Genomic DNA, 20,723 nt, shown 5'->3' with positions numbered 1-20,723 from the left:
CTTTGAACTAGGGAACACCGGTGTTTGTGCATGCTGGTCCTTTTGCAAACATTGCGCATGGCAATTCATCTGTTTTGGCGGACAAGATTGCTCTGAAGCTGGTTGGCGAAGGAGGATTCGTAGGTAGGCCTGTTGTTGCTTTCTCCATCTGTTTCCTGGTTGTTGCTCAGTGTGGTGGTTTTATACAGTAGGGTCACACATCCTGCTGTAACTGAGAGAGGTGTTTGGCGAGCAGTTACAGTTTGATGAAATGCCACCCACCACCTCATTTTATCAATGTGTTTTTGTCTCTTAACCTATTTTCACATTATAAAAACTAAAAGAAACCTAATGTAACAAAATTTCTGAAAAAATATATATATTTCTGTGGTAATTAAAAAACTGTGTTTCAGATATTACACTTCAGTCTGCTTTGAAGTACCTCAGCATATTTCAACGGATGCTTTTCTGTAGTCAGTTCACCCCAGGGGGTCCACCTTTTTCAGTTCTCAAAGATCTCTGCAGTCTAACCAAGGCATTTGAGTAAATGAAGCTTCACATAGTACTGCCAAGACGTGCAGTTAATGGGAATCATTATGGGACATTGTCATGCTTTCTGCCTATTCATATACACATTATTTTGTAAGTAAAATTCAGCTTCTGCTGAGAGTGTTGTACGTTTACTGGTAGACAGAATAGAACAGACGCAGTGAAGGCTTTTGGGTTTTGTTCTGAAACAATTTATAGTCTCCACAAACCAAATTAGTAGGCTCTGAACATTCAAGTATTCCAATAAGTCATTTATACATATTTACAGTATATGTGTGAACTGTATACAAATATATTCTTTTGACCCCATCTTTAGGGCTGTCTCTAGTGGCCACCCCATTATACCTGCATTCCCCAAACGCTACATATCCTCCCTGAAACTCGTGTCTGCTGTGAGGAGAGACACGACTGTCAGGTAGTTCAAACAGCTTAGTGGCTTGTACTCGCCCTCCTCAAAGTTCCCAGTTTTCCAAATATCCCTCTTTTCTTCCTCACCCTGTTTGGAAATCGTCAGCTGCTGAGAAGGTTCTCCCTTTTCTGAGTAGCTCTTATCGGTTTTAAAATATGTGCTAAATTACTGTGTGCTCACGCTTTGATTTGGAACATGCTAAAATTTACATAAACCCTTTAGATTAAAATGTTAATATTGTACTAAAATATTGTGTACGCTGCCAGAAAGGAAACAAGCTGCTAATAACGTAATTCACAGTAACATCACAAAGATAACTTAAAATATCAGTCAGATATCAAAATGCATCTGAAAAATGTTCTTAAATGTTTTTCCATGTGCAGAAAGCGTACAGTAGTACTTTAAAATGCACTGCAAATGATTCTGAAGCTACGTGATCTTGGATTCTATTTTCCCACATTGAAAACAAACCCCACCTTATTCCTATTGTTAAAAACATCACACCCACCATATGTGTGCTTTAAAATCGAGTTGATCTCCTCTGTGTTTTTAAATTTCTCTTCCTGTGTCCGCAGTGTTGTACTAGACTGAGATTCCCTGTTGACGTTTCCACAGAATCAAAAGAACAAAACCAATCTATTTCATGGTCTTTTTTGTGTAGCTCTTTTGTTGTTTTGAATAGTTCTTTTGAGTTCCTTTTTCTCCATGAAAATGCCATCGTTTTTCTGTAAGACATTCACACAATGTAAACTGTTCAGCATGCATCTTCAGAAAATGCTATTTTACTTTCCAATTTACTTTCTCACTTTTTCCACCATGCCTAGGTTCATTTTGAGCTTGAACTTGAAATTTAACAGGTTTTGTAAATTTGTGCTGTTCCAGAATCCCACAACTCTTTGTGTCAAATGCCTCTGAAGTTGTGAAGTGCTCTTCCATGTAGTTTCCTCTTGTCTTCTGGCTTGTGTTTCACTGTTGCTCCTGAAGACATCCACAGGGCTGACTTTGTTGTTGGTTTTCAGGATTTTGAGTACTTCAGCCAAGGCCCTTCAGTCTACTCTGTTAAAGACTAGAAAGGGTCATTTTTGGTCTATCAATGTTGGATATTTCTGTAAGCATGGAGATGCAGCTGGTAGCTTTTCAGTGACTGATTCCAGAACAGCAATATCTTTTGTTATGAATGTAGTGACCAAATTTGGACAGTAGTCTAAATGCAACCTTCATTTGGATATTTTTTCAATTTTAACAAAACTGAAATTTATACTTTTCTACATTTTTAACTCAGTTTCCTAACATTGTTTGCCTTTTTATTGCTTCTCCACATTGTCTACAAGACTACAAGATATCAACTTGAACTCATAGTTCATACTTTGAGTTTGAAGATACAGTTGGAGAAAGGCAGGGATCATCTTCAAGATAATGTTATATACAGTATGCCAATATATAATATATAATAGTCAATAGTTTGCAGAACACTAGCTTGCAATAGTATACTGTATGATTAGTACTATTAATGACACGGTAAAACTCAAATTTCTGCAATCTAAACTCATCTTTTATCCAAGTATTCTACAGTGCAGAAGAACTGTTTAAATATGAGGATATAAATCAGGCCAAAAGATGTTTTGATGATAATCTAATATGATACTTTTTTGTACTGCAGGTTGGTGATAATGATAGGCTTATAAAAAATGTGAATTTTTCTAAACTATTTATAGTGTCATTTTTTTACACTTAAAAATGTTTTGGATTACTACAAAGTAAAGATATCTGAATATAGCAATTAAGTTTGCTCTGTGCTTAAGATGAACACGATCAAGTCAACAGGGATGTAGAGTAAACAAGTCTGCTGTTGTAGAGTGGTTTCTTGCTCTTTTCAGGAACATTTTCTTTCACTATCTTTTCTTTAGTCCCTATCTAAGGGAAGATTTCTTTAAACCAAATCCTGAGAACTTTCACTAAACTATTACATTTAATTTAATTTCTGTACAGAAGCCTTTTCCAACTAAAAGTAGTTTTGTTACAATGTCAGTAGCCAAATTCAGGAAGCTAAGCACAGTAGGGACTATGGCTCTGTTTAAGGCTTCTCTGGCTATGAAATTGAATGTCTTGCCGCCTAATTGTTTATAATGTCCCACTTCCTGCAGTCGGTAAATCTTGGGGAAGTATTGCACTAATAGGAAGCCATTAGCACATTACTGATTACTATGGGCAGAAATATGTTCTTGTAGGATTGGTTGATCGTGAAATATGTTCTCATTTTGAGTACCTAAATGGCCTAGATGTCTTCAGTAGACAGTATATCACAGAAGACAAAATCTATTTCATCTTTGTTGTATGGGCAAAATGATTGCATTGTGCTTAGGTGGTAGTTCAATGTGTTTTGCTGAGGATATTTAGGTTCTTTCCTAATTTTTTTAATTTATTTGTGAGATTCATTACTTTTCTCACTGATAGTCAACACTTCCAAAGTAATCTGCTTGTGCTTTTCAGCCGTTAATATATTCTTGCAATCTATCTAAACATTACAAGTGAGGTGTATGCTGTGTAAAAGTGAAGACGTTTAATCAGAACGTAAATGCTCAAACTAAACCCTTACTGTGTATAGATTTATCCAAAAGGAATTAAAGCTGTTATTGCTAGTTATTATTAATCAGGAGAGTGAGAAATCGTATAAAGTTTAGTTTTGGATTTTTGTTGGTTTTTTTTGCTGATTTTTTACTTATTTTTCTGTATAACCTTAACCTTTCAGTTTGAGCATCCAAGGTTTAATTTAAAATAAAAACTTTAAAAATGTACATACATTACAATCATATGGAATTCACTAAAATGGGATGTCATTGGAAGGGGTGAATAGTTCAGGAGCTCTGGAGGCGTTAAGGCAAATTAGAAGACACTATGTGTACAAAAAAACAAGAACTGTTTCTCCTCCCAGTTAGTTAAAGTGTGTATTGACAAATGGCTTGAATCCAGTACTGAGAAGAGTTTATTTGAGCCTCATTGCTATTGGAGATCTTTTCAAACAAATTGAATCTTTGAAAAAAGAAGACATGTTTGTAGTGTTCTTTCCAAATTAGGAAATGGAGAATAGGTTCTTCTTCAAAACTTGGCACAGTGGTTCCACTATTTATTGGGCTTTGCATATTTGTTTAACTATTGTAGAGTCTAGCTTGTACAGCACAACAGTATTCCTACCAAAGGATGACATTAATGCAGATGCATGTGCGCTGTACAATATTGTGGTTTATTTAGGCTATTTGTTTCTGAGTACGTCTCTGAAAAGAAGAATATTCTGATTATTCTTCAGCCCACACATGTTGTGGGGGATAATATACGTTTTAATAACCGTTTTAAGTTACTTTTTAAACCTTATTTGTAGTTTTGCTTATGAATACAAATCTAAAAAAAGTCATTTTTTACTAAAATCTAAGTACCCTCAAAAACTAGAGTTCTGAACTTTCTTGATTCATCAGTAGCTTAAAGGTGACCTTACAAAACCTCCAAATCCAGGAGTAACTGGGTGTGGGCCTCTCTAGGGGACCCCTGATATAAGTCTTATAACGATCTTACTGCCATTTTCTTTATTCTTCTCCAAAATTTTGGCCATTAAAAATGAAAAGCATTTTCAGGAAGCATAAACAGTTAGCTGGCTTTCATAAGGTAGGAGAGCAAGTGTGGGCATTAATGAATACTCATTTCACTCCTGAGTATTCATCCAACAACTATGCCCGTTTGCTTACGACTCTTTTCAGTCAGTTATGACAGTTATTGCCATAATTTCAATGATGTTTTATGCAGTCGGTTAGGATTAGTGATACTGAGTGTCAAATTTCCATTCTAACAGTAATAAAAAATCACTGTAATAGTTCCTGAATAGTCTCCAGGCCTTTAACTACAAACAGAACTGAAATTCCATGGATGTTTTCATTTTTCCCCACAGTTACAAGCCACAGGCCTTCTGTACTTTTATGCTATGTAGTGATACAGTGAAATGAGTTCTACACTCTTATTTACTCACAAGGTAAGGGGAAAACTTGTATCTTTAATAAAATAAAGATAATAAATATTATCAGAGTTCATATTTCTGAGAAGCTGTTATTTCAAAAGCTGTAATACTATATACTGTAGACAGTTTAAAGCTTATTAAACTAAGACGTGTGAATAGATGTTAGTAAAGGCAAAACAAACTCAAGTATTATTCTCTGATGTGTTTTACAAAAGCTCCAAGAGAGAAATGCAAGTGGATTTCAAGCAAACTGTCAGTTCTAATTCTGGACATGTTTCAAAAGATCTCTTTTTCTTCTGTCTTTTTCTTACATTTGGGTCTTCAGTCAATTCCTGGAGAGCTTCTTTGAGTACTAGCACTAGGATTCACACCGCAACACTCAAGTTAATTCAACCCATTTTTCAGTGTTAATTGTTAGATGATCTGTGGAGCCTCTGTTCTTTCTGTTCTCTTAAGCTCTAGAAAACATTTATAGTTTGGTTTAAGGAGGAAATGACGTTCAAAGCCCATCCAAGAAGAAATGTGTTTCTCTTCTTCTCAGTGCAGCTCACTTGAAGCTTAATCCTCCTTGCTCACTGTGATGTGGGGTGTCCTTGTGGTTTTCCTTAGGAAAAATGTAAATATCTCTCAACTCATGATAACTTTTGATGGTAATAAACATTGAGTAAAATACAGTATGACGTATACAAAAAATTGTGAAGTAGTTAACCGTTGTGTGAATGGGGATATAAACAATTTCCTCTGGTGTATATGCAGTTCTGCCACAATAATATCTTTTGTCACATCTTTTGTGTGCTAACATATTTAACATCTGCCTTTGTTTCTTTGATTAACATTCCTTCAGAGCTTTGCAGTTCTGTACTTTCAACATGGTTAAAGTTCTTCAGGGCTGTTTTGGTTCACTTTTGGTTTTGATGCATAGCTTTACTACTAGTCTCCCGTCTGGAATGTCTCTGTCTGAGCATGTGACCAGTTGGCTGCAACACATTCATGGGCAAAGAAAACACAGCCAAGTGAGTGTGTTTCTGTTGAGCTGTCTGCCGTAATCTTTGCTTGGAGATTACAAGAATTCTCAAGCTGCTGAACTGTCTAGAAAAAAAAGGTTTCTGGCTTTTTCCTTTATAGTGCCGTAGATTTGGAAACGTGCTGCAATATGATCAATGTAAAATAAACTTTGAGGTTAGAAAATGCATCCCAGGCAACACTGAAAGAATGTTTTCCTACCGGCTACCAGCTGCCCTGTTGTCTATGTCTGCCCTGTTGTCAAAATACACAAAAAACATAAACACATTGGGTTTAGGTAGTAGTGGAACAATATATACACAATGTTTGTGTCTTAATGTTTTAGATTCTACAATACAAATTTCACCAATTTTGTCACAACCCACAGCTTCTCAGCCTCCTGCCAAGAGTATTGTCTTTTTTGTGTTTTTGTGGCTTGAGATAATGTATCCATCTTTTCCACCTACTTCTGTCTCAGACAAACACATTCTTGACTGAAGAATTCCAGTTTTTCATGTCTTCCTCTCTGATTAGTTTCAATTCACCGCAAACTATCTCTAGAGGCCCATTGACAAAACTGACAAAACCAGTTATGATGATCATGTTACTTATCTTGCAAGTGGTTTTGATAATGAAATAAATCTTTCATCCATAACATCCATACTATCTTGTGCTCTTGAAATTCATTGTTCCACTTCAAGATTTTTTCTGTGGCTTAATATGCAAAAAATAAATCGTCCGAATGCCAGTAAGGACCCTGGACCCAGATGAGCAAGACTTCTGTATTTGTAGTTTAACCAAAGAACATGTTAAATATTTTTTTTTGCTGTCAGCATCTGTATTATTTAAATACTTTATAGTTAATATACTTATATGAAAGAAACATGTACTTTGTGTAGTATTGTGCTTCCCTTTGAAGTATATGATATTAAGACAATTTTGTTATGTGTGCTGTTTATGCTGCATTTTAATGTTTCACCGGTAAAAGTGCCCGAATAGGACATTCGAACTTTAAGGTTCTACACTAGGTTTTGCAACTGATACATTCAAATAAACCAGAGATCAGATTTACAGTGAGAAAACATCTTCAGCTCTTCTTAGTAATCCATATTATTAGTTAAAGGACCTTGGTGATGGAACCAGTATAAACTAGTATAGGAGGTTGAGCCAAGCACTGCTAATTGCTGGAAATTAACTATTTGGGAAATATGTTTATTATCAGGCTGTATTTAAAAACATCTCACTTTTTTCCCCTTAATGTCAGATGTCTTTATTCCGTTCTTTTTTTAAAGCTCTGTGCAGTGTCTTTTTTTAAAGCTGCAAAAATGTACATGACCCCATATGTGATTGTCTCAGTGTCAAACCGGTTAGCAGGGCGCTGACTTCAGCCTCAGCCTTTCCTCTGTCGAGGCCTAGAGGTGGGATTTTACTATTGCACTCCTGCATAGAGACCATGAAGTACCCATTGTCCTCAGAGCAGTGAAAGAAGGAAACACTAGGGGAGATGTATGCACCTCTAGGTAGAGTGTAAACACCTTGGGAGAATGAGGTGCATCACAAAAAACACAAATTAACGATTTGTATTCCTCAAAACATTATAGTAAAATAACTGTGAAACTGTGAAGTCTACAGTACCATTTTGCCAAAGAGCTGTTAAAAGTAAATACGCTCTCATAGTGTTATACTTCAGTACTTAAACATGGATTCCAAATTTGACATTTGTTTTATTCTACTGTATTTTTACAAAGTTTACCCACCTGGCACAGTTAGAATAAGTGTTACAAATTGTTTAAATGTTTGGATCAATTCTGCTTTTAAGTTTACAGCGATGGGTTGAAAGATGCTGCTTCCTACAGGTCAAAAACCTGGGGTTCCGTGCCCATGATAATCTCTTAGCAGAATGTTATACCCCAAATATTACACTATTACTCACTAACAGTACGTGTTTCTCCAACACAGATACAGTAGCTCTTCGTTTAAGCAGCAGATGTGCTAACCTATGTGAAAATCCAAACCCTGTAAATTCAAGATATTTTTTTTTGCATAGGAATACATTTTAAATAAAGGGGATGAGTCCATGCCAAAATAAAAAAAAATGTACATGAAAAGTATATGTATATTGTTGAGCCAAAAGTTGTTTTTGAGCTCCATATTAATGTTTCACACTTTCCTGTATAATGTGAAAAGAAGGTTGTTGTTAGTGGTGGGTGGTGAATGGTGTGTGGCCCACCTGGACCGCTGTACTGTCTTCAGTCCTTTTATGGTCAATGAGCCTTTCAAAGGCCATTTATTTAATCTCTTCTTGTCTGTGAACATCGCCTGCCTCTCATTCTCAAGCTGCTCCTGGAATCAGCTTAACGTTGTGAATTTGGTTTCTGAGACTTCACACTAATTGCTTCTGATTCTGTGGATGTCTGTTTATCACGAACATTGGGGTTTTGGGATATCAGACAACTTACAGAGACTTACAGGCATTTTTAATCAAACACAGCCCTGAGCACAAGTAAGATATTTAAAATATATTGTCATGTTTTACAACATTCTCTTCCTGTAATCCTGAATCTCTCTGTACAGTGTGTTGTGATAATTACAGTTATTTGAATGACTAGGTTAGGGTATTACAGTTTTGAACTAGCCATGTCATTATCTAATTGCTCAAAAGATTAACTTTCCTGGCTCGCACATCTCGCAGGAAATTACAATTTTGGAATGAGCTGTTGACACACAAGATTCGAATTTCAACAACATACATTACAGGAATTGTTTTCTTTGAACTGGAAATAACAGGGCAAGGATTTCCATTATAAACAAGCTGGCAGGATAGTTTGGTCTCTGGTGATCCTCCCAATGTTATTGGCAGTAATTAAAATATTCTCATTGAAGACACTTGGTTCATAATGTGAAGAAACGAGCATACAATTTATCAGAGGGTTGAAAATATTTCTCCCATCTAATGTTTAGGGAATTACCATGTACAGCAGTAATGTACTTTGTTAGGTAACATTTAACATAAGTGCCACTGGTTTTTTTTTTTCAGTACTTAACCTTTAGTCTTGCTTTTTGGGAGACATAATAGTAAATGACATAAATTAACATTATGAACCATTTTCCCACAGCACAGGCTCTCCTGAAAGTTGCCAAATACTGCCTGCAAGGGCTCAGATTTAAAGCTGCCTCAAGCCTTCTCTATATGCAGACATTGCTGTGCATTTTTTAATTTTGAAAAGCTGACCACAAATATTTCATGTAGCTTCTTACCATGGGAGCCTTTTACCCTCTTTTACCCTAAAATTAAAATAATTTTCCATTCGGATTATTTATAGTAACTTTTGAGGAGGAGAGCAAAGCTGAGGATCTGCGGGCTAATCAAATATTTTTGGAGAACGGCATAGCGTGACTGCTTTCAATTTCAAAATCATTCTGAAGAGGATTTTTTTTTTAAATGAAAGGGTGAATGTTGTGACCCCCTCACCACCTTGGCAGAAGTCCAGCACAGTGTAACCTCTGACTCTAATGGCAGACTGAAGCAGGACTGATTGAATTGTCAGTCGGGGTGTGAAGTGAGGGCTTGGAGTTTACAGCTGGGCTTCACTGTGGCTTTGTCTGAGGGAATATATCCAGATATTTTTTAAGATTCTGCTCGCAGCCAGGATCTGCATGTTGGTTTTCACCCTGAGGCTGCAACCGTTTGTCTCTCTTGATTGACTTATTCATATTGTTTTAGATATCTGTACCCCATAAAGTCAGTTGACTCATTTGACTCATTCAGACAGCTGTTGTAAAAACTGCGCTGTGGAGTAATGAAAGTTTGTTCCCACAGTACTAAAGTACACACCAGAGGGCACTGACAGCCTCAGCTGTACACCAAAGAATGCACAGCCCATTCCTGGCACATAAAATTGATAGCACACCCTCAGATATAGCAATGCTGTGAGCTTGCTGTGGTTGAATAAACACATTTAAGATACGGGCATTGGAGCCAATTTTCAAAATGTACTCACATTATCAAAGCATTTCTCTGCCCCCCCCGCCATTACCTCCTTTACCTTCATTAATTATCATAAATAGCAAAGCCTTACCTATCGTTAACTAAGTTATTTATGACATTTTCAAGGTCCACTGAAACGATCTTCACGAAAAAGCAGTTGATGCTGATCAATGTGGGTGGGTAATAAACCCCTTTCTGTACTTTTGGTGCTCCATCAACATCCACTGAAGCAATCTTTGTGAATATGGAGTACGCAAATGCATTTTGGTTTTCTTGGCAGTACTTATCATGCACTTTCTGCCTGACGTTCATTTATTTTCCTAGGCTTTGCAGTGACTAGTCAGGTGTTTTAGGCTTTCACAGCTAGAGGTTTAATTAAGTGTAGACAGTGATGCGTGTCAGATTGATTTATAGAGCTGGTTTTCCCAATTTTAAATTAATCCATTTCTGACATCCAAATATCTCCTGCTTAGTTCTTTGGTAGTGGCTGCCCAGCGCAGATCCTTTTTAAGCTCAAACATCCATTACTACCAATGTCTATTTAATTTTAATTTTAATAGGAAGTTAAAGACAAATGAATTGAATCACAATTAAAACTAATAGTCAGATAAGTTGACTTTGGACAGACACAACACATAATAGCTATTTAGCATTGTGAAATGAAATCCTGCAGTACAAACACTTACAAAGAAAACTGCATTCACCCCTGTGTTAATAATGTGATCAAGAATACTAGGGTGCTTGAACACACTGCCCTATGGCCTGCAGAAGTAAGATGTCTGTGCTTACATCTGCAGCTGTGCTATATTGCATATAAGTAAAACTGTTTTTCTTCAATTAACAATGATGGTATCAATGTCTGGAATCAACTGCCAAAACTGTTTTGTATTTTGTTTTGGCAGTTGATATCAGAAATTTATACCTTAATTCTGTGTGTGACCACAGAATGTGTGTGGATCATACAGCACAGTACAGAGATGTAGAAGTTGAAGATTTTCATCTCTTAACTCTCTATCCATTAATTTTCCAACTGGTGGTGTGCACATTCATGACATCAAAGCATTTTGGGAGGGGATTATATATTTAAATTTCTCGTTTTCTACCAGAATGTTGTTAAAGCAGAAAACTGAAATCAAGCAGTCCAAGTGTCTTTCTTGTTTAGGTCACTGTGATCTTACGCAGCAGTATTAAGAGACAAAACTGGAACATAAATTATAGGAGCCTGCAGACCAGAAAAAAAGCAGGCATTTTATAAGAGTCTAGGAGTTTGAACTAAACTCCCATGTCCTGTAGTAAAAGCTGACATGGTGCCATCTAATGACACATCTTGATGAGATTCTTGTGTCCATTTCTTTGAATGGATGTAATGCTGCTATAAAAGAATACGTTTGACCATCATATAAGCAGTTCTTCACATATGGCCTTCCAAGGAAAATGCAAAGTTTTTGCCACTGCTTTTAGACAGGCTTACTGTGCAAGTCAGTAGATGTTTATTTGAGTTCTGGGAGGGCTTTCTGAAATGGAAAGCAATGGAGTGCAGTGCATGCCTTCCCAGCTGGGATGTGCATTTTTGTTTGCCTTGGCAGTCTGTGACGGTGGCTGGAACAGTACATTTAGATGACTGAGTGCACAATATGTTAAGGTGTCAAAACGGAGGCAGTGGGCTCAGGCTGTTCTCTTGTTAATGGTGGTGGTGTATTGCACGTTCCTTTCTAGGAACTAATAGAAGGGGCTGCCTCAGTCTATATTTTTAAGATACTGTACCTCTTCTTTAATTGAAAAGAGTCCTTTTTCAATTAACTAAAGCGTTTAGATTTACCAATTTGACGTTTTTTGACATGTAATAATGTATGAGGTAGAATAAAAATGAAGAATCTGTCTATATGAAAAAAGCAAAATCCTAGTTTACTTAGCACAATTAAACGTTTGGGTAGCCCTGTCCTATATAATGGTCAGAAACGTGCGATTTTGATCCTCACCATAGTGAAGTTGATTTGTGGAAAGGCAAATCGTGCCATCATCAAAAATCCGATTTTAGAGCATCTCAGAAAAAGTAGTTGATGCCCATCAATCTGGAGTGGGTTTCAAACCCTTTTAAATACGTTTGGGGCTCCATCCATAAACTGTCAAATAGACTGAAAATGAGAAGTATTTAAGGCCAAGGTAACTCTACCCAGCAAAAAGCAACCCTGATAATCATCCAGGAAGGTGGAAAGAACCGTAGACAAAGGATCTACCAGACCTCTTGCTGTGGCTAAAATAGGCCTTTAGAGTGGTTTTCAATGAAGGATAGCCAGGAATAAAACATTATTGTCTAAAAAGAACGTTGCTCCCCTTCTCTAGGCTGTTAAAGAGCACCTGGACCATTGCACCAAGACTACTGGGAGATTGATCTCTGAACAGACATGTCAAAAGCTGAATTTGTTAAACAGACTGCTAAATGTTTTGTATGGCAAAAACCAAACAGTGACTTCCATTGGCAGAACCTGATTGCGGTTGTCAAGCTTGGTAGAGGGAGTATGGTTTGGGGCTGCTTTGCTGCTTCTGGACCCAGACAGCATGCCATTATTAATGGAAGCATGAATTTGGCATTCGACTCTGCAATTCTGGAGAAGAATGTGAGGCCATCCATTTGTCGGGTGAAGCCGAGCCAAAAGTGGGGTCTTGCACCAATGATCCTGAACATGCAAGCACATCTACAAAAGAATGGGCTTTAGAAATTTTGCATTTTGAATTGGCCAAGTCAAAGCCTGGAGCAAAACCTGTTTGAAATGTCATGGCAGAACCTGAAGTGAGCTGTTCAAGCAAGGAATTCCTCGATGTCACTGACTTGAGGCGGATCTGTGAGAAGACAAAAGGAGCCAAAATTCCTACAACTGGTTTGTGAGACTGATGGACAGTTACAGGGAACGTCTAGCTGAAATCACTGCTGCACAACGTGGTGTCACTAAATCTTAGTCCGAGGCTTCACATGCTTATTCACACAGGGATATTTACTGTTGGTTCATTTTACTAAATAATCAAAAAATGTTATGTTTTTGTATTGTGTAATCGTATACATTTAGTCAGATTCTCTTGAAACGTTTATTAAGACTTTCATGAAGATTTAATTCTAAAATATGCAAGAATGTTGATAAACTTTTTGGGGCTTACAAAATTTACCTTACCATTTAATTTGTGTAAAAGAAAGATCAATCCCCCAGAAATGTTTGTCCTTTTTACTTATTTTATTAAATTCATGTCGGGCACACAGTTGCACTGAAAGTATGGTAGCAGTCTGAGTGACGTTTAGACCACTTTCCATCAGAATTGGAATGTGCAGTTCCAGTCATTTTTTCTTCTTTCCCTTATTTTCAGAAAGCATACTTGGACTTGGTTTATGGTCGATTGTAGAGGAATTTGTTAAATTAACCTCTACGTACGAATTCAGTATCCATTTCCCACGATAACAAAATACCAAACAGTTTGGGCAGTTGTTTTCAGCATGTAGTTTTATGGAATACTTTATTTTAAAATGTGCAACACTGATTAAGAATAGGGATTCCTAAATAGCTCTAAATGCAAACATTTTCTGACCTTAGCATGATTTGCTAAAGTAATTTGTATTTATTATTTTATCCAAACAATATTAAAAAAGGTTAGTGGTGCTGCAGTGTTTTGTCTACATCTCTTACTTGATTTGTTATTGTATGGTTAAGAGTACTAAATGCAAAGTAATACATTGTAAAACTGGCATCTCTTCTTAGTGCTACAGTACCATGTGGTATCTGCAAAAAAGCCTATTTCATGATAAAATATGTTCCTTGTAATTACTGTATACAGGGCCCTTACTAAGTTATTTTATTCAAACAGCTGTATTACAAAAACTGGACAACAGTCTATGGCACAGACGCTAGTCATTGTCAAAGGGAATTGACAGTGATTCAAAGTTTCTAACAGCTGCATACAATATTACATTGATCCATGATGCACAATATTTAAGACAGCTGGTTGAGTTAAACAATCTGTACATTGCAACTCCAGTTTATTGCTTATATTTTTCCACCCTAGGATAACTAGTGGATTTCAATAATTGATAGAAACTGTTGCAATTCATTTATGTCTAGACTGGCAGACTATCTTAATGAACTTGCAAATCCTTTCCGTCTTACTTCCAGTGACTGAAGCTGGCTTTGGTGCCGACATTGGGATGGAAAAGTTCTTCAACATAAAATGTCGGACATCTGGCCTGCGTCCAAATGTGGTCGTTTTGGTTGCCACAGTGAGAGCTTTAAAGATGCATGGAGGTGGACCCAATGTAAGTCTTTTGGTTTCATTTGACTTTAACATTTGAGATTTTTGTTTTATTTCCTCATTAAGTACCGACATTCACATACTCAAAAGGACAATTCAGATCTTTTTATTACTTGATTATGGTGGCAGGAATATTATATTAGATAAGTAAAATTTAATTAGAAAAGAATGTTCTTACTTACCTGTTTCCCTGATGTTGCCAAGACCACTGTTAATTGGGTTCCATACAATGAATATTTAACGTTTCAAATATAACATCTATTGTGAATAAGTAGTGTTTTTAAAAATCGTAATTTGAATATAAATGTTGTATTAACAGTTGTTTTATAATTATAATTGTTACTGGTTATATTTTAGCTGTATTCATCAAGGTAGTCATTTGTAAATGCTTTTCTTGAGAAAAATAATTTCAAATTCGTTAAGTTTCTAAAAATCCTCAAAGGCTAATCATAAATTAATATGAGGATGTAAATTGAGATGCATAGAACGTCTGCTTTAGTATTTTCAAACACTAAATTGCTCAATTAAAAATTCTGTTGAATAAAAGTATAGGCATACAGTATACAGTATATGACATAACTCCTTTCAAATAACACTTGCAGTGAGAAGCATCTCACACAAAATCACTTGTCTTCAGGTTATTTGAAAATCAAGACTATGTGGCCGTGCACACTGGTTGAACATGCTGTTCACAACGTGCTAAGTGGTCATGCTCAATCTACTGTATATGATGCCTGTTTCTAAATACTTACTGGGAAATGTGCTTGCAGGTCACTGCAGGGACACCTTTACCTAAGGAATACACAGAAGAGGTAAGATGACAAAGGGAATATAAAGGTAGCTGCTTCTTAAAATGACTTATAATGCCCCGAGAACCCAGGTAGATTTATTTCTAAATGTTTTAAATAGTGTAAATAGCCTGGCCTCTTTTCCCTGTCCTTTTCGCACTATAATGTGACAAGGAGTGGCACTTTCTTTTACATTGCGTCTTCTGGGAGGGACATTGTGGGCACTTGTATTTCCTTGCAGTTGTTTAAAATTGTAATTGGATTGGATAATGTAATTATATAGTTACAGATTAAGTTGTTTAAAATAAAATCCCTGGTTTTGTTCTTAGGAGAAATGTATACTTTTTTTTTACTTTAACCCTGATGTTAGCATATAATTGAGAATGACAAGCTACTGTGTTCTACAACAGAATTAATTTGTGGGATTTCCGGTATGATTTTTCTGACTTTATATCTTCAGCCAAAATTAAAAGGGACTACAGTACTATGATGTAGTAAGCTGAGTCAAATTGGGGAAATTTTATGTGAAGCCAGAATCAATCATACACCAATAATATATTGTAACCTATGTGGAGGAGTGTAGCCTTCAGAGCCACTGAGAAAATGCCTTCCTCTACTATAAGAAAGAAAGATACTTGTAGTGACACATTCTGACTCATCGTGCACATTGCAGAGTTTGTGGACATACTAAAATCTGCTTGTAGGAAAAAACAGCTTTGATGTCCAATTATGCTTGAAAACACCCATGTAAAATATGTTAGTACATTTTAAACAGGTTTAGAAAACCTGTACAATATGTGTCCCTAAGTGGGTCCCTTTTGGCTTCATAGTTACCAGAACTACATGTATTTGAGAGAGAAGGTGGTTTAAAAAAATATTTTGTGTTACAGTATGAGTAGTTGTAACTTATTTCAGCTAATGAGAAGTAACTTATTTGTTTTTTCATAGCTATTTGATCCTAGGATCCCATCCAACAATTTTTTAAGGAAGTCAGGGTATTGGCTTCAAGAAGAATGGCTGTGTTCCAGGCTTTCACAATCTTTTTTGTAAAATATGTCTCCTGCTCTGTTTAAAAACAAACTTCCCTGACAGTTTCCACTTGTGAGGCAGTCATCTTTGTCAATACTTTTGAGGATTTTGAATATTTGAATGTGGTCCCTTCATAGTTTTCTCTGTTCACAGCTAAGAATGTTCTAGTGTCATTCCTCTGGACCGATTCCAGTGCAGCTAAATCTTTTTCTTTCATGGTGACCAGAATAGCGAATATTATTCTAAATGAGCTCTTACTAGTGTGTTGCACCATTTGAAATGCATTCTACGCATTATCTTTGTCCCATCATTGTTTGCATTTCTATTACTTGCTTACATTGTGTAGAAAATGAAAATGTCAACATAAAGTAGCTTCTATAAACTTGATGTTTACAATTATACAGCATCTTTATAGTTTGCCTTTTTGAACTGCTTGCAACACCCTGCACTTGCCCTGCACCCTGCACCCTGCACATTAAATACATCTGTCAGGCGTTTGCCCAGTCCTGTCAAAGTCTTTTGGATTTTGGGCTTCTATCATTTTGTTCTATCATTTTGTTCTGGTAACACCTGCAGCCTTGACTGGTTTGCTAACAATACCAGAATCTAGATCATTAATGTAATTCAGGTAGAGCAGTGATCACAAAATAGTTCAATCCAATCCACGTTCTTGCATTTCCATGAACACCTGTTGCCTGCAGTTGCCTTTAGGTTAATGAAAATCACACTGTTCATCTGAAAGAAACAGCAGTAATTAGAAACGTATAGTAATCAGCTATACTCAAGCGACATGAGTCCCACTTCAAATTTTCTCCCTTTCACTCTGTGCTTAGCACACTGTAAAGAATAAGGCATACTGTCAGTGAGCCTGTAACATCGCGCAGCGGACACAGAACCTGGAGCGTTCGCTACAAAACCAAACTGTGTTGAGATACGGGTGCTGTGTAGAGGATACTTGGGCAGGGGGCAGAAAGAGGCTTACTCAGTAGCTAGGTCCTAGTCTGTTGCGCAGATAATTTGAAAGTTGCTTTTAACATCATTTGGCTTGGTTTCATCCCACTCTGCTCTTCTTCCATCCAAGATCCATTTGGCCAGACTGAACTGTAAATAAGTGAAATTTGCAGATGTTGAGACCCCCCCCCGTATTGTTTTAATTTGTTTTATTTAACCATTTGAACCACAGCTTTCTTGACTTTGAATTCCATACCTGTTTCATTAATTTGTGTTGTACTTCAAGGCACAATGTTTTTGCCAGTCTTAGACCATTCTAATTCTCTTTAGCTTTATCTCATTTTTTATACTCTACTTTCCTGAAATTTTAAACATTTGTTTTGGATTCTATTTGTACAGTTTCAAAATATACAGTACTTCAGTATCATTCCATATAATGGTCTTAGTTTCCTAACGATTCTCTTGCATCTGTTTTTTCTTGATTGATTGAAATTCAGACAATTAAACATTGATTAATTCCTTGATTGATTATATATATTAGATTAATACTGACATTTTCTCTAGGGCTTTAGAAAGAGGTCATTTCCTACTGCCTGTAGTCTTATTGGGTTTTCCCGCTCTGTGTGAGGAATTCTCTCATGGAATGCATTATTCCCTTTACACATATATCCCCGATTCCATTCTATTGCACTGTTATAATTGACCTCTGAATTAGTGATCTGTTATATACGGTACTCCAGACATCATGCCCCTCCAATGTTTTTTGTCACCAATTTATTAAAGTTACTGTTTATGTTCTGTTGATTGATAGGTTGAACATACAAAGGATAATTATTAAATAGAACTGTATACAAATACTCACAATAAGGAAACACTTTTCCATATACGATATACAGCACAGTCTTGATTTTGCTCTTGATTGTCTATTTAACCTGTCACAAACAGTTGCAGTGCTTTGGCTATGTCTCAAGGTGGCACCTGTGTTCCCTGGCTGAGCACAGTGGTGGCAGTGCTGGGTGATGAACACGCTGTGTAGCACATTGCAGAATTCTGTCAACCCAGCAACTTGCCCAATGAAGGGTAGCAAGCTGGAGAGCACCAGGAACTGGGACTCCAAATCCCTCCAGTAAAGGCAAATTCTAATTTTGGAACCTCTTCTCTTTCTCTTTGCTGTTCCTTAAATATTTAATTTGATCTAAAATCTAAAATCTAAAATCTTGGGCCTGTTTTGTGTCCCGCTAGGTTCATTTGACAGGCTTAATAAAATGCCATAATTGTTTACTTGGTTAAAATGCTATTAATAGTGGATACTTTATGTCCTGTTGATGGTACTACTCATCATGCATTTATTTTCATTTTTGTAATCTCACAACTTTCTGAAAAGGGTCCGATGTTTTTTTTTTTTTATTTTACGAGGTCAATCTCAGCTGTGTTTGGAAGCGCAGACATGGTTTCAGTGTCTTGTTTTGTGTGGAGATGTTATTGCATTGTTTGTCAAGCAGAATTGTTGTTATTATTGCTACTTTACTCTCTAGGGCTACAATGGCGGTGTTTGCTCATTGGCTTTGATGGGAAGGGGAATGGGAATTCTGTTTACAACCTTGTAGGCTTCTGTTCTTGCTAATTTGTTCTTCTGAAATCGGCCTTAAAATACTAGCTTTTAAAAGCCTTGCTGCAAATGCATTTTTGTCATTAATACTTACTGGAGTGTATTTGGTATTTTGACACACCGAGTTTCTAGTGATAATACAGAAGGCCTATAGCACAGTTGTGATTTACTGCTGGACCTCTGACTTCAGAGTCCACAGTTTGCCCTAAACTTTTGGCTGACAAGGCCCCTAGCAAGGCACACAGCTCTTCCTGGGAGAAGAGTTTGTTCTCCAGCTGCCAGTCAAGGTTTTCCTGATTTCACAGTGAGTGCAGTTATATTCACATTGGGAACACTTCACTTGGGCCTCTCTTTTCTTATGTATATTTTTGTCTATCTTGGTACAGTTATACATACAGTTTTGTAACTGGTACAAGTATATGAAAGAGAATTTGTATTTTTATCTTTAATTGTTAATTTTCCACTGAATATATTGCACTTTGCAGATCTGCCACTCTAGTTAGGAGGAGGATAATTTCATGAATTGTCAAATATAATTTCACCTGCTATTGAACCCTTGTTGTCCTGTATTTGCATTTGAGATTAGACTACCAGCTATTTCTTTATAAAAGCTCACAATGCTAACAGAGCTGTGCAAGTTATTCCCCAAACATATTGCCTAACTCACGCATCTTACTGATAAAGTATCTCCTAATCTACATTGTGCCAAAACCACAAAGTGTATAAAACTTAAAATAATATGATCCTTTTTTTCTGACATTTTCTTGTGTGCGTTTTGCTTACAGAACCTCAAATTGGTGGAAGATGGCTGCAGCAATTTAAAGAAACAAATCCAGATTGCTTACCTGTTTGGAGTGCCTGTTGTTGTAGCACTAAATGTGTTCAAGTAAGTACTTCTTAAATCTAATCTCTGAATAATGTTCATGAAATCCCCATTTGACACAGAAATGGAATGGTTAGACACAGGTTGGAATGGTTACACTTAAAAACTAGAACCATGTGACTACATATGATTTATTGGCAAGAATATGCTGGAGCTCCTCTATGCTAAGGACTTGAATTATGAATTATGCTTCATAAGTAACAGAGTGTCGTTACTGATCCTCATAGAGGGATGCCACTTTCTTCTTGGGAGATACAGTGTGTTGAGAAGGTAATCACTCCCCCTTGGATCAATGTTTTTTTTGCTCAAATATATATTAATGTCTATGGGCTGTTTTGTCACTGTTCTACAAATTACTTTATAATGGCAAAGTGGAGGGGAAGAAATATTTCCAGGGGCTTACATGCAATTTAAACAAAAACACTGAAATGTCTTTGAGTATTCAGCCTTTTTGCAGCGACACTCCAAATTGAGCCCTGATGCATCTCATGTCCTTATGGGTTCAATTGCTTGACATGATTTCCAAAGAGGGTGTCATCCCAATGTGGTGGTTCGCATTGCTGCCTCGCAGCACTGGGGCCCTTGGTTCAGCTCTGGACCTGGGGTGCTATCTGTGTGGACTTTGTGTGTCATCCCCGTGTTCGCATGAGTTTTCTCAGGTTTCCTGCCTGTCCAAAGACCAGCAAAAAACCTAGACCTTTAATCCTAATTAAAGATTGCAATTCACTGATGCTCCCGATCCAGCTTGACAGAAATGCACAAAAGAAACGCAAATCTACAAAAAGGAATGAACAAAGAATACCCAAGTCCCCACAGAGCTGATATAGACGTACCCAAGAAGATTCAAAGCTGTAATTGCTGCAGATACTTTGCTTCTACAAACTCGGGGGACTGAATACTTCCAGGAACAAAATATTTCCATGTTTTGTACATTTGTGTTACACATAAATATTGAAATTGTTGCATATTCTTGCATATGTTGTGTGAATCAAGGGGAAAAAACATTTCAGTGGATTAAAAAGTCTGTTTGTGACCTGGTATTTGCAATGATATTTGTTTCAAGGGGAGGTTGAAGATTTTTGGAAGACACCGTGGATCTGTTTTGTAAAGAATGATAAAGACAATGGTTTGGAAACTGCCTTGAGAACTACAGGCAGTCATGCCCATGTCTTTAGAATTTGCTTTTCCAGATGGCAGATAATAAAATTGTGAGGCTGCCCTATAGAGAATTTGTTTCTAG

General features: G+C 36.8%; 1 protein-coding gene across 1 annotated transcript in view; it reads left to right on the top strand.

The window, feature by feature from the left end:
- Positions 1-20,723, top strand: part of mthfd1l (methylenetetrahydrofolate dehydrogenase (NADP+ dependent) 1 like) — a 116,186-nt gene that overhangs the window by 49,133 nt on the left and 46,330 nt on the right. The window contains exons 20-23 of the mRNA XM_088625393.1: positions 12-123; positions 14,088-14,227; positions 14,994-15,035; positions 19,386-19,486. Coding sequence (XP_088481519.1) covers positions 12-123; positions 14,088-14,227; positions 14,994-15,035; positions 19,386-19,486 — 395 coding nt within the window. The remainder of the gene's footprint in view (positions 1-11; positions 124-14,087; positions 14,228-14,993; positions 15,036-19,385; positions 19,487-20,723) is intronic.

This window comes from Lepisosteus platostomus, chromosome 3, assembly GCF_059453375.1.
Source record: "Lepisosteus platostomus isolate fLepPlt1 chromosome 3, fLepPlt1.hap1, whole genome shotgun sequence".
Taxonomy (NCBI): domain Eukaryota; kingdom Metazoa; phylum Chordata; class Actinopteri; order Semionotiformes; family Lepisosteidae; genus Lepisosteus; species Lepisosteus platostomus.
This window is presented reverse-complemented; position numbering and strand designations above follow the sequence as displayed.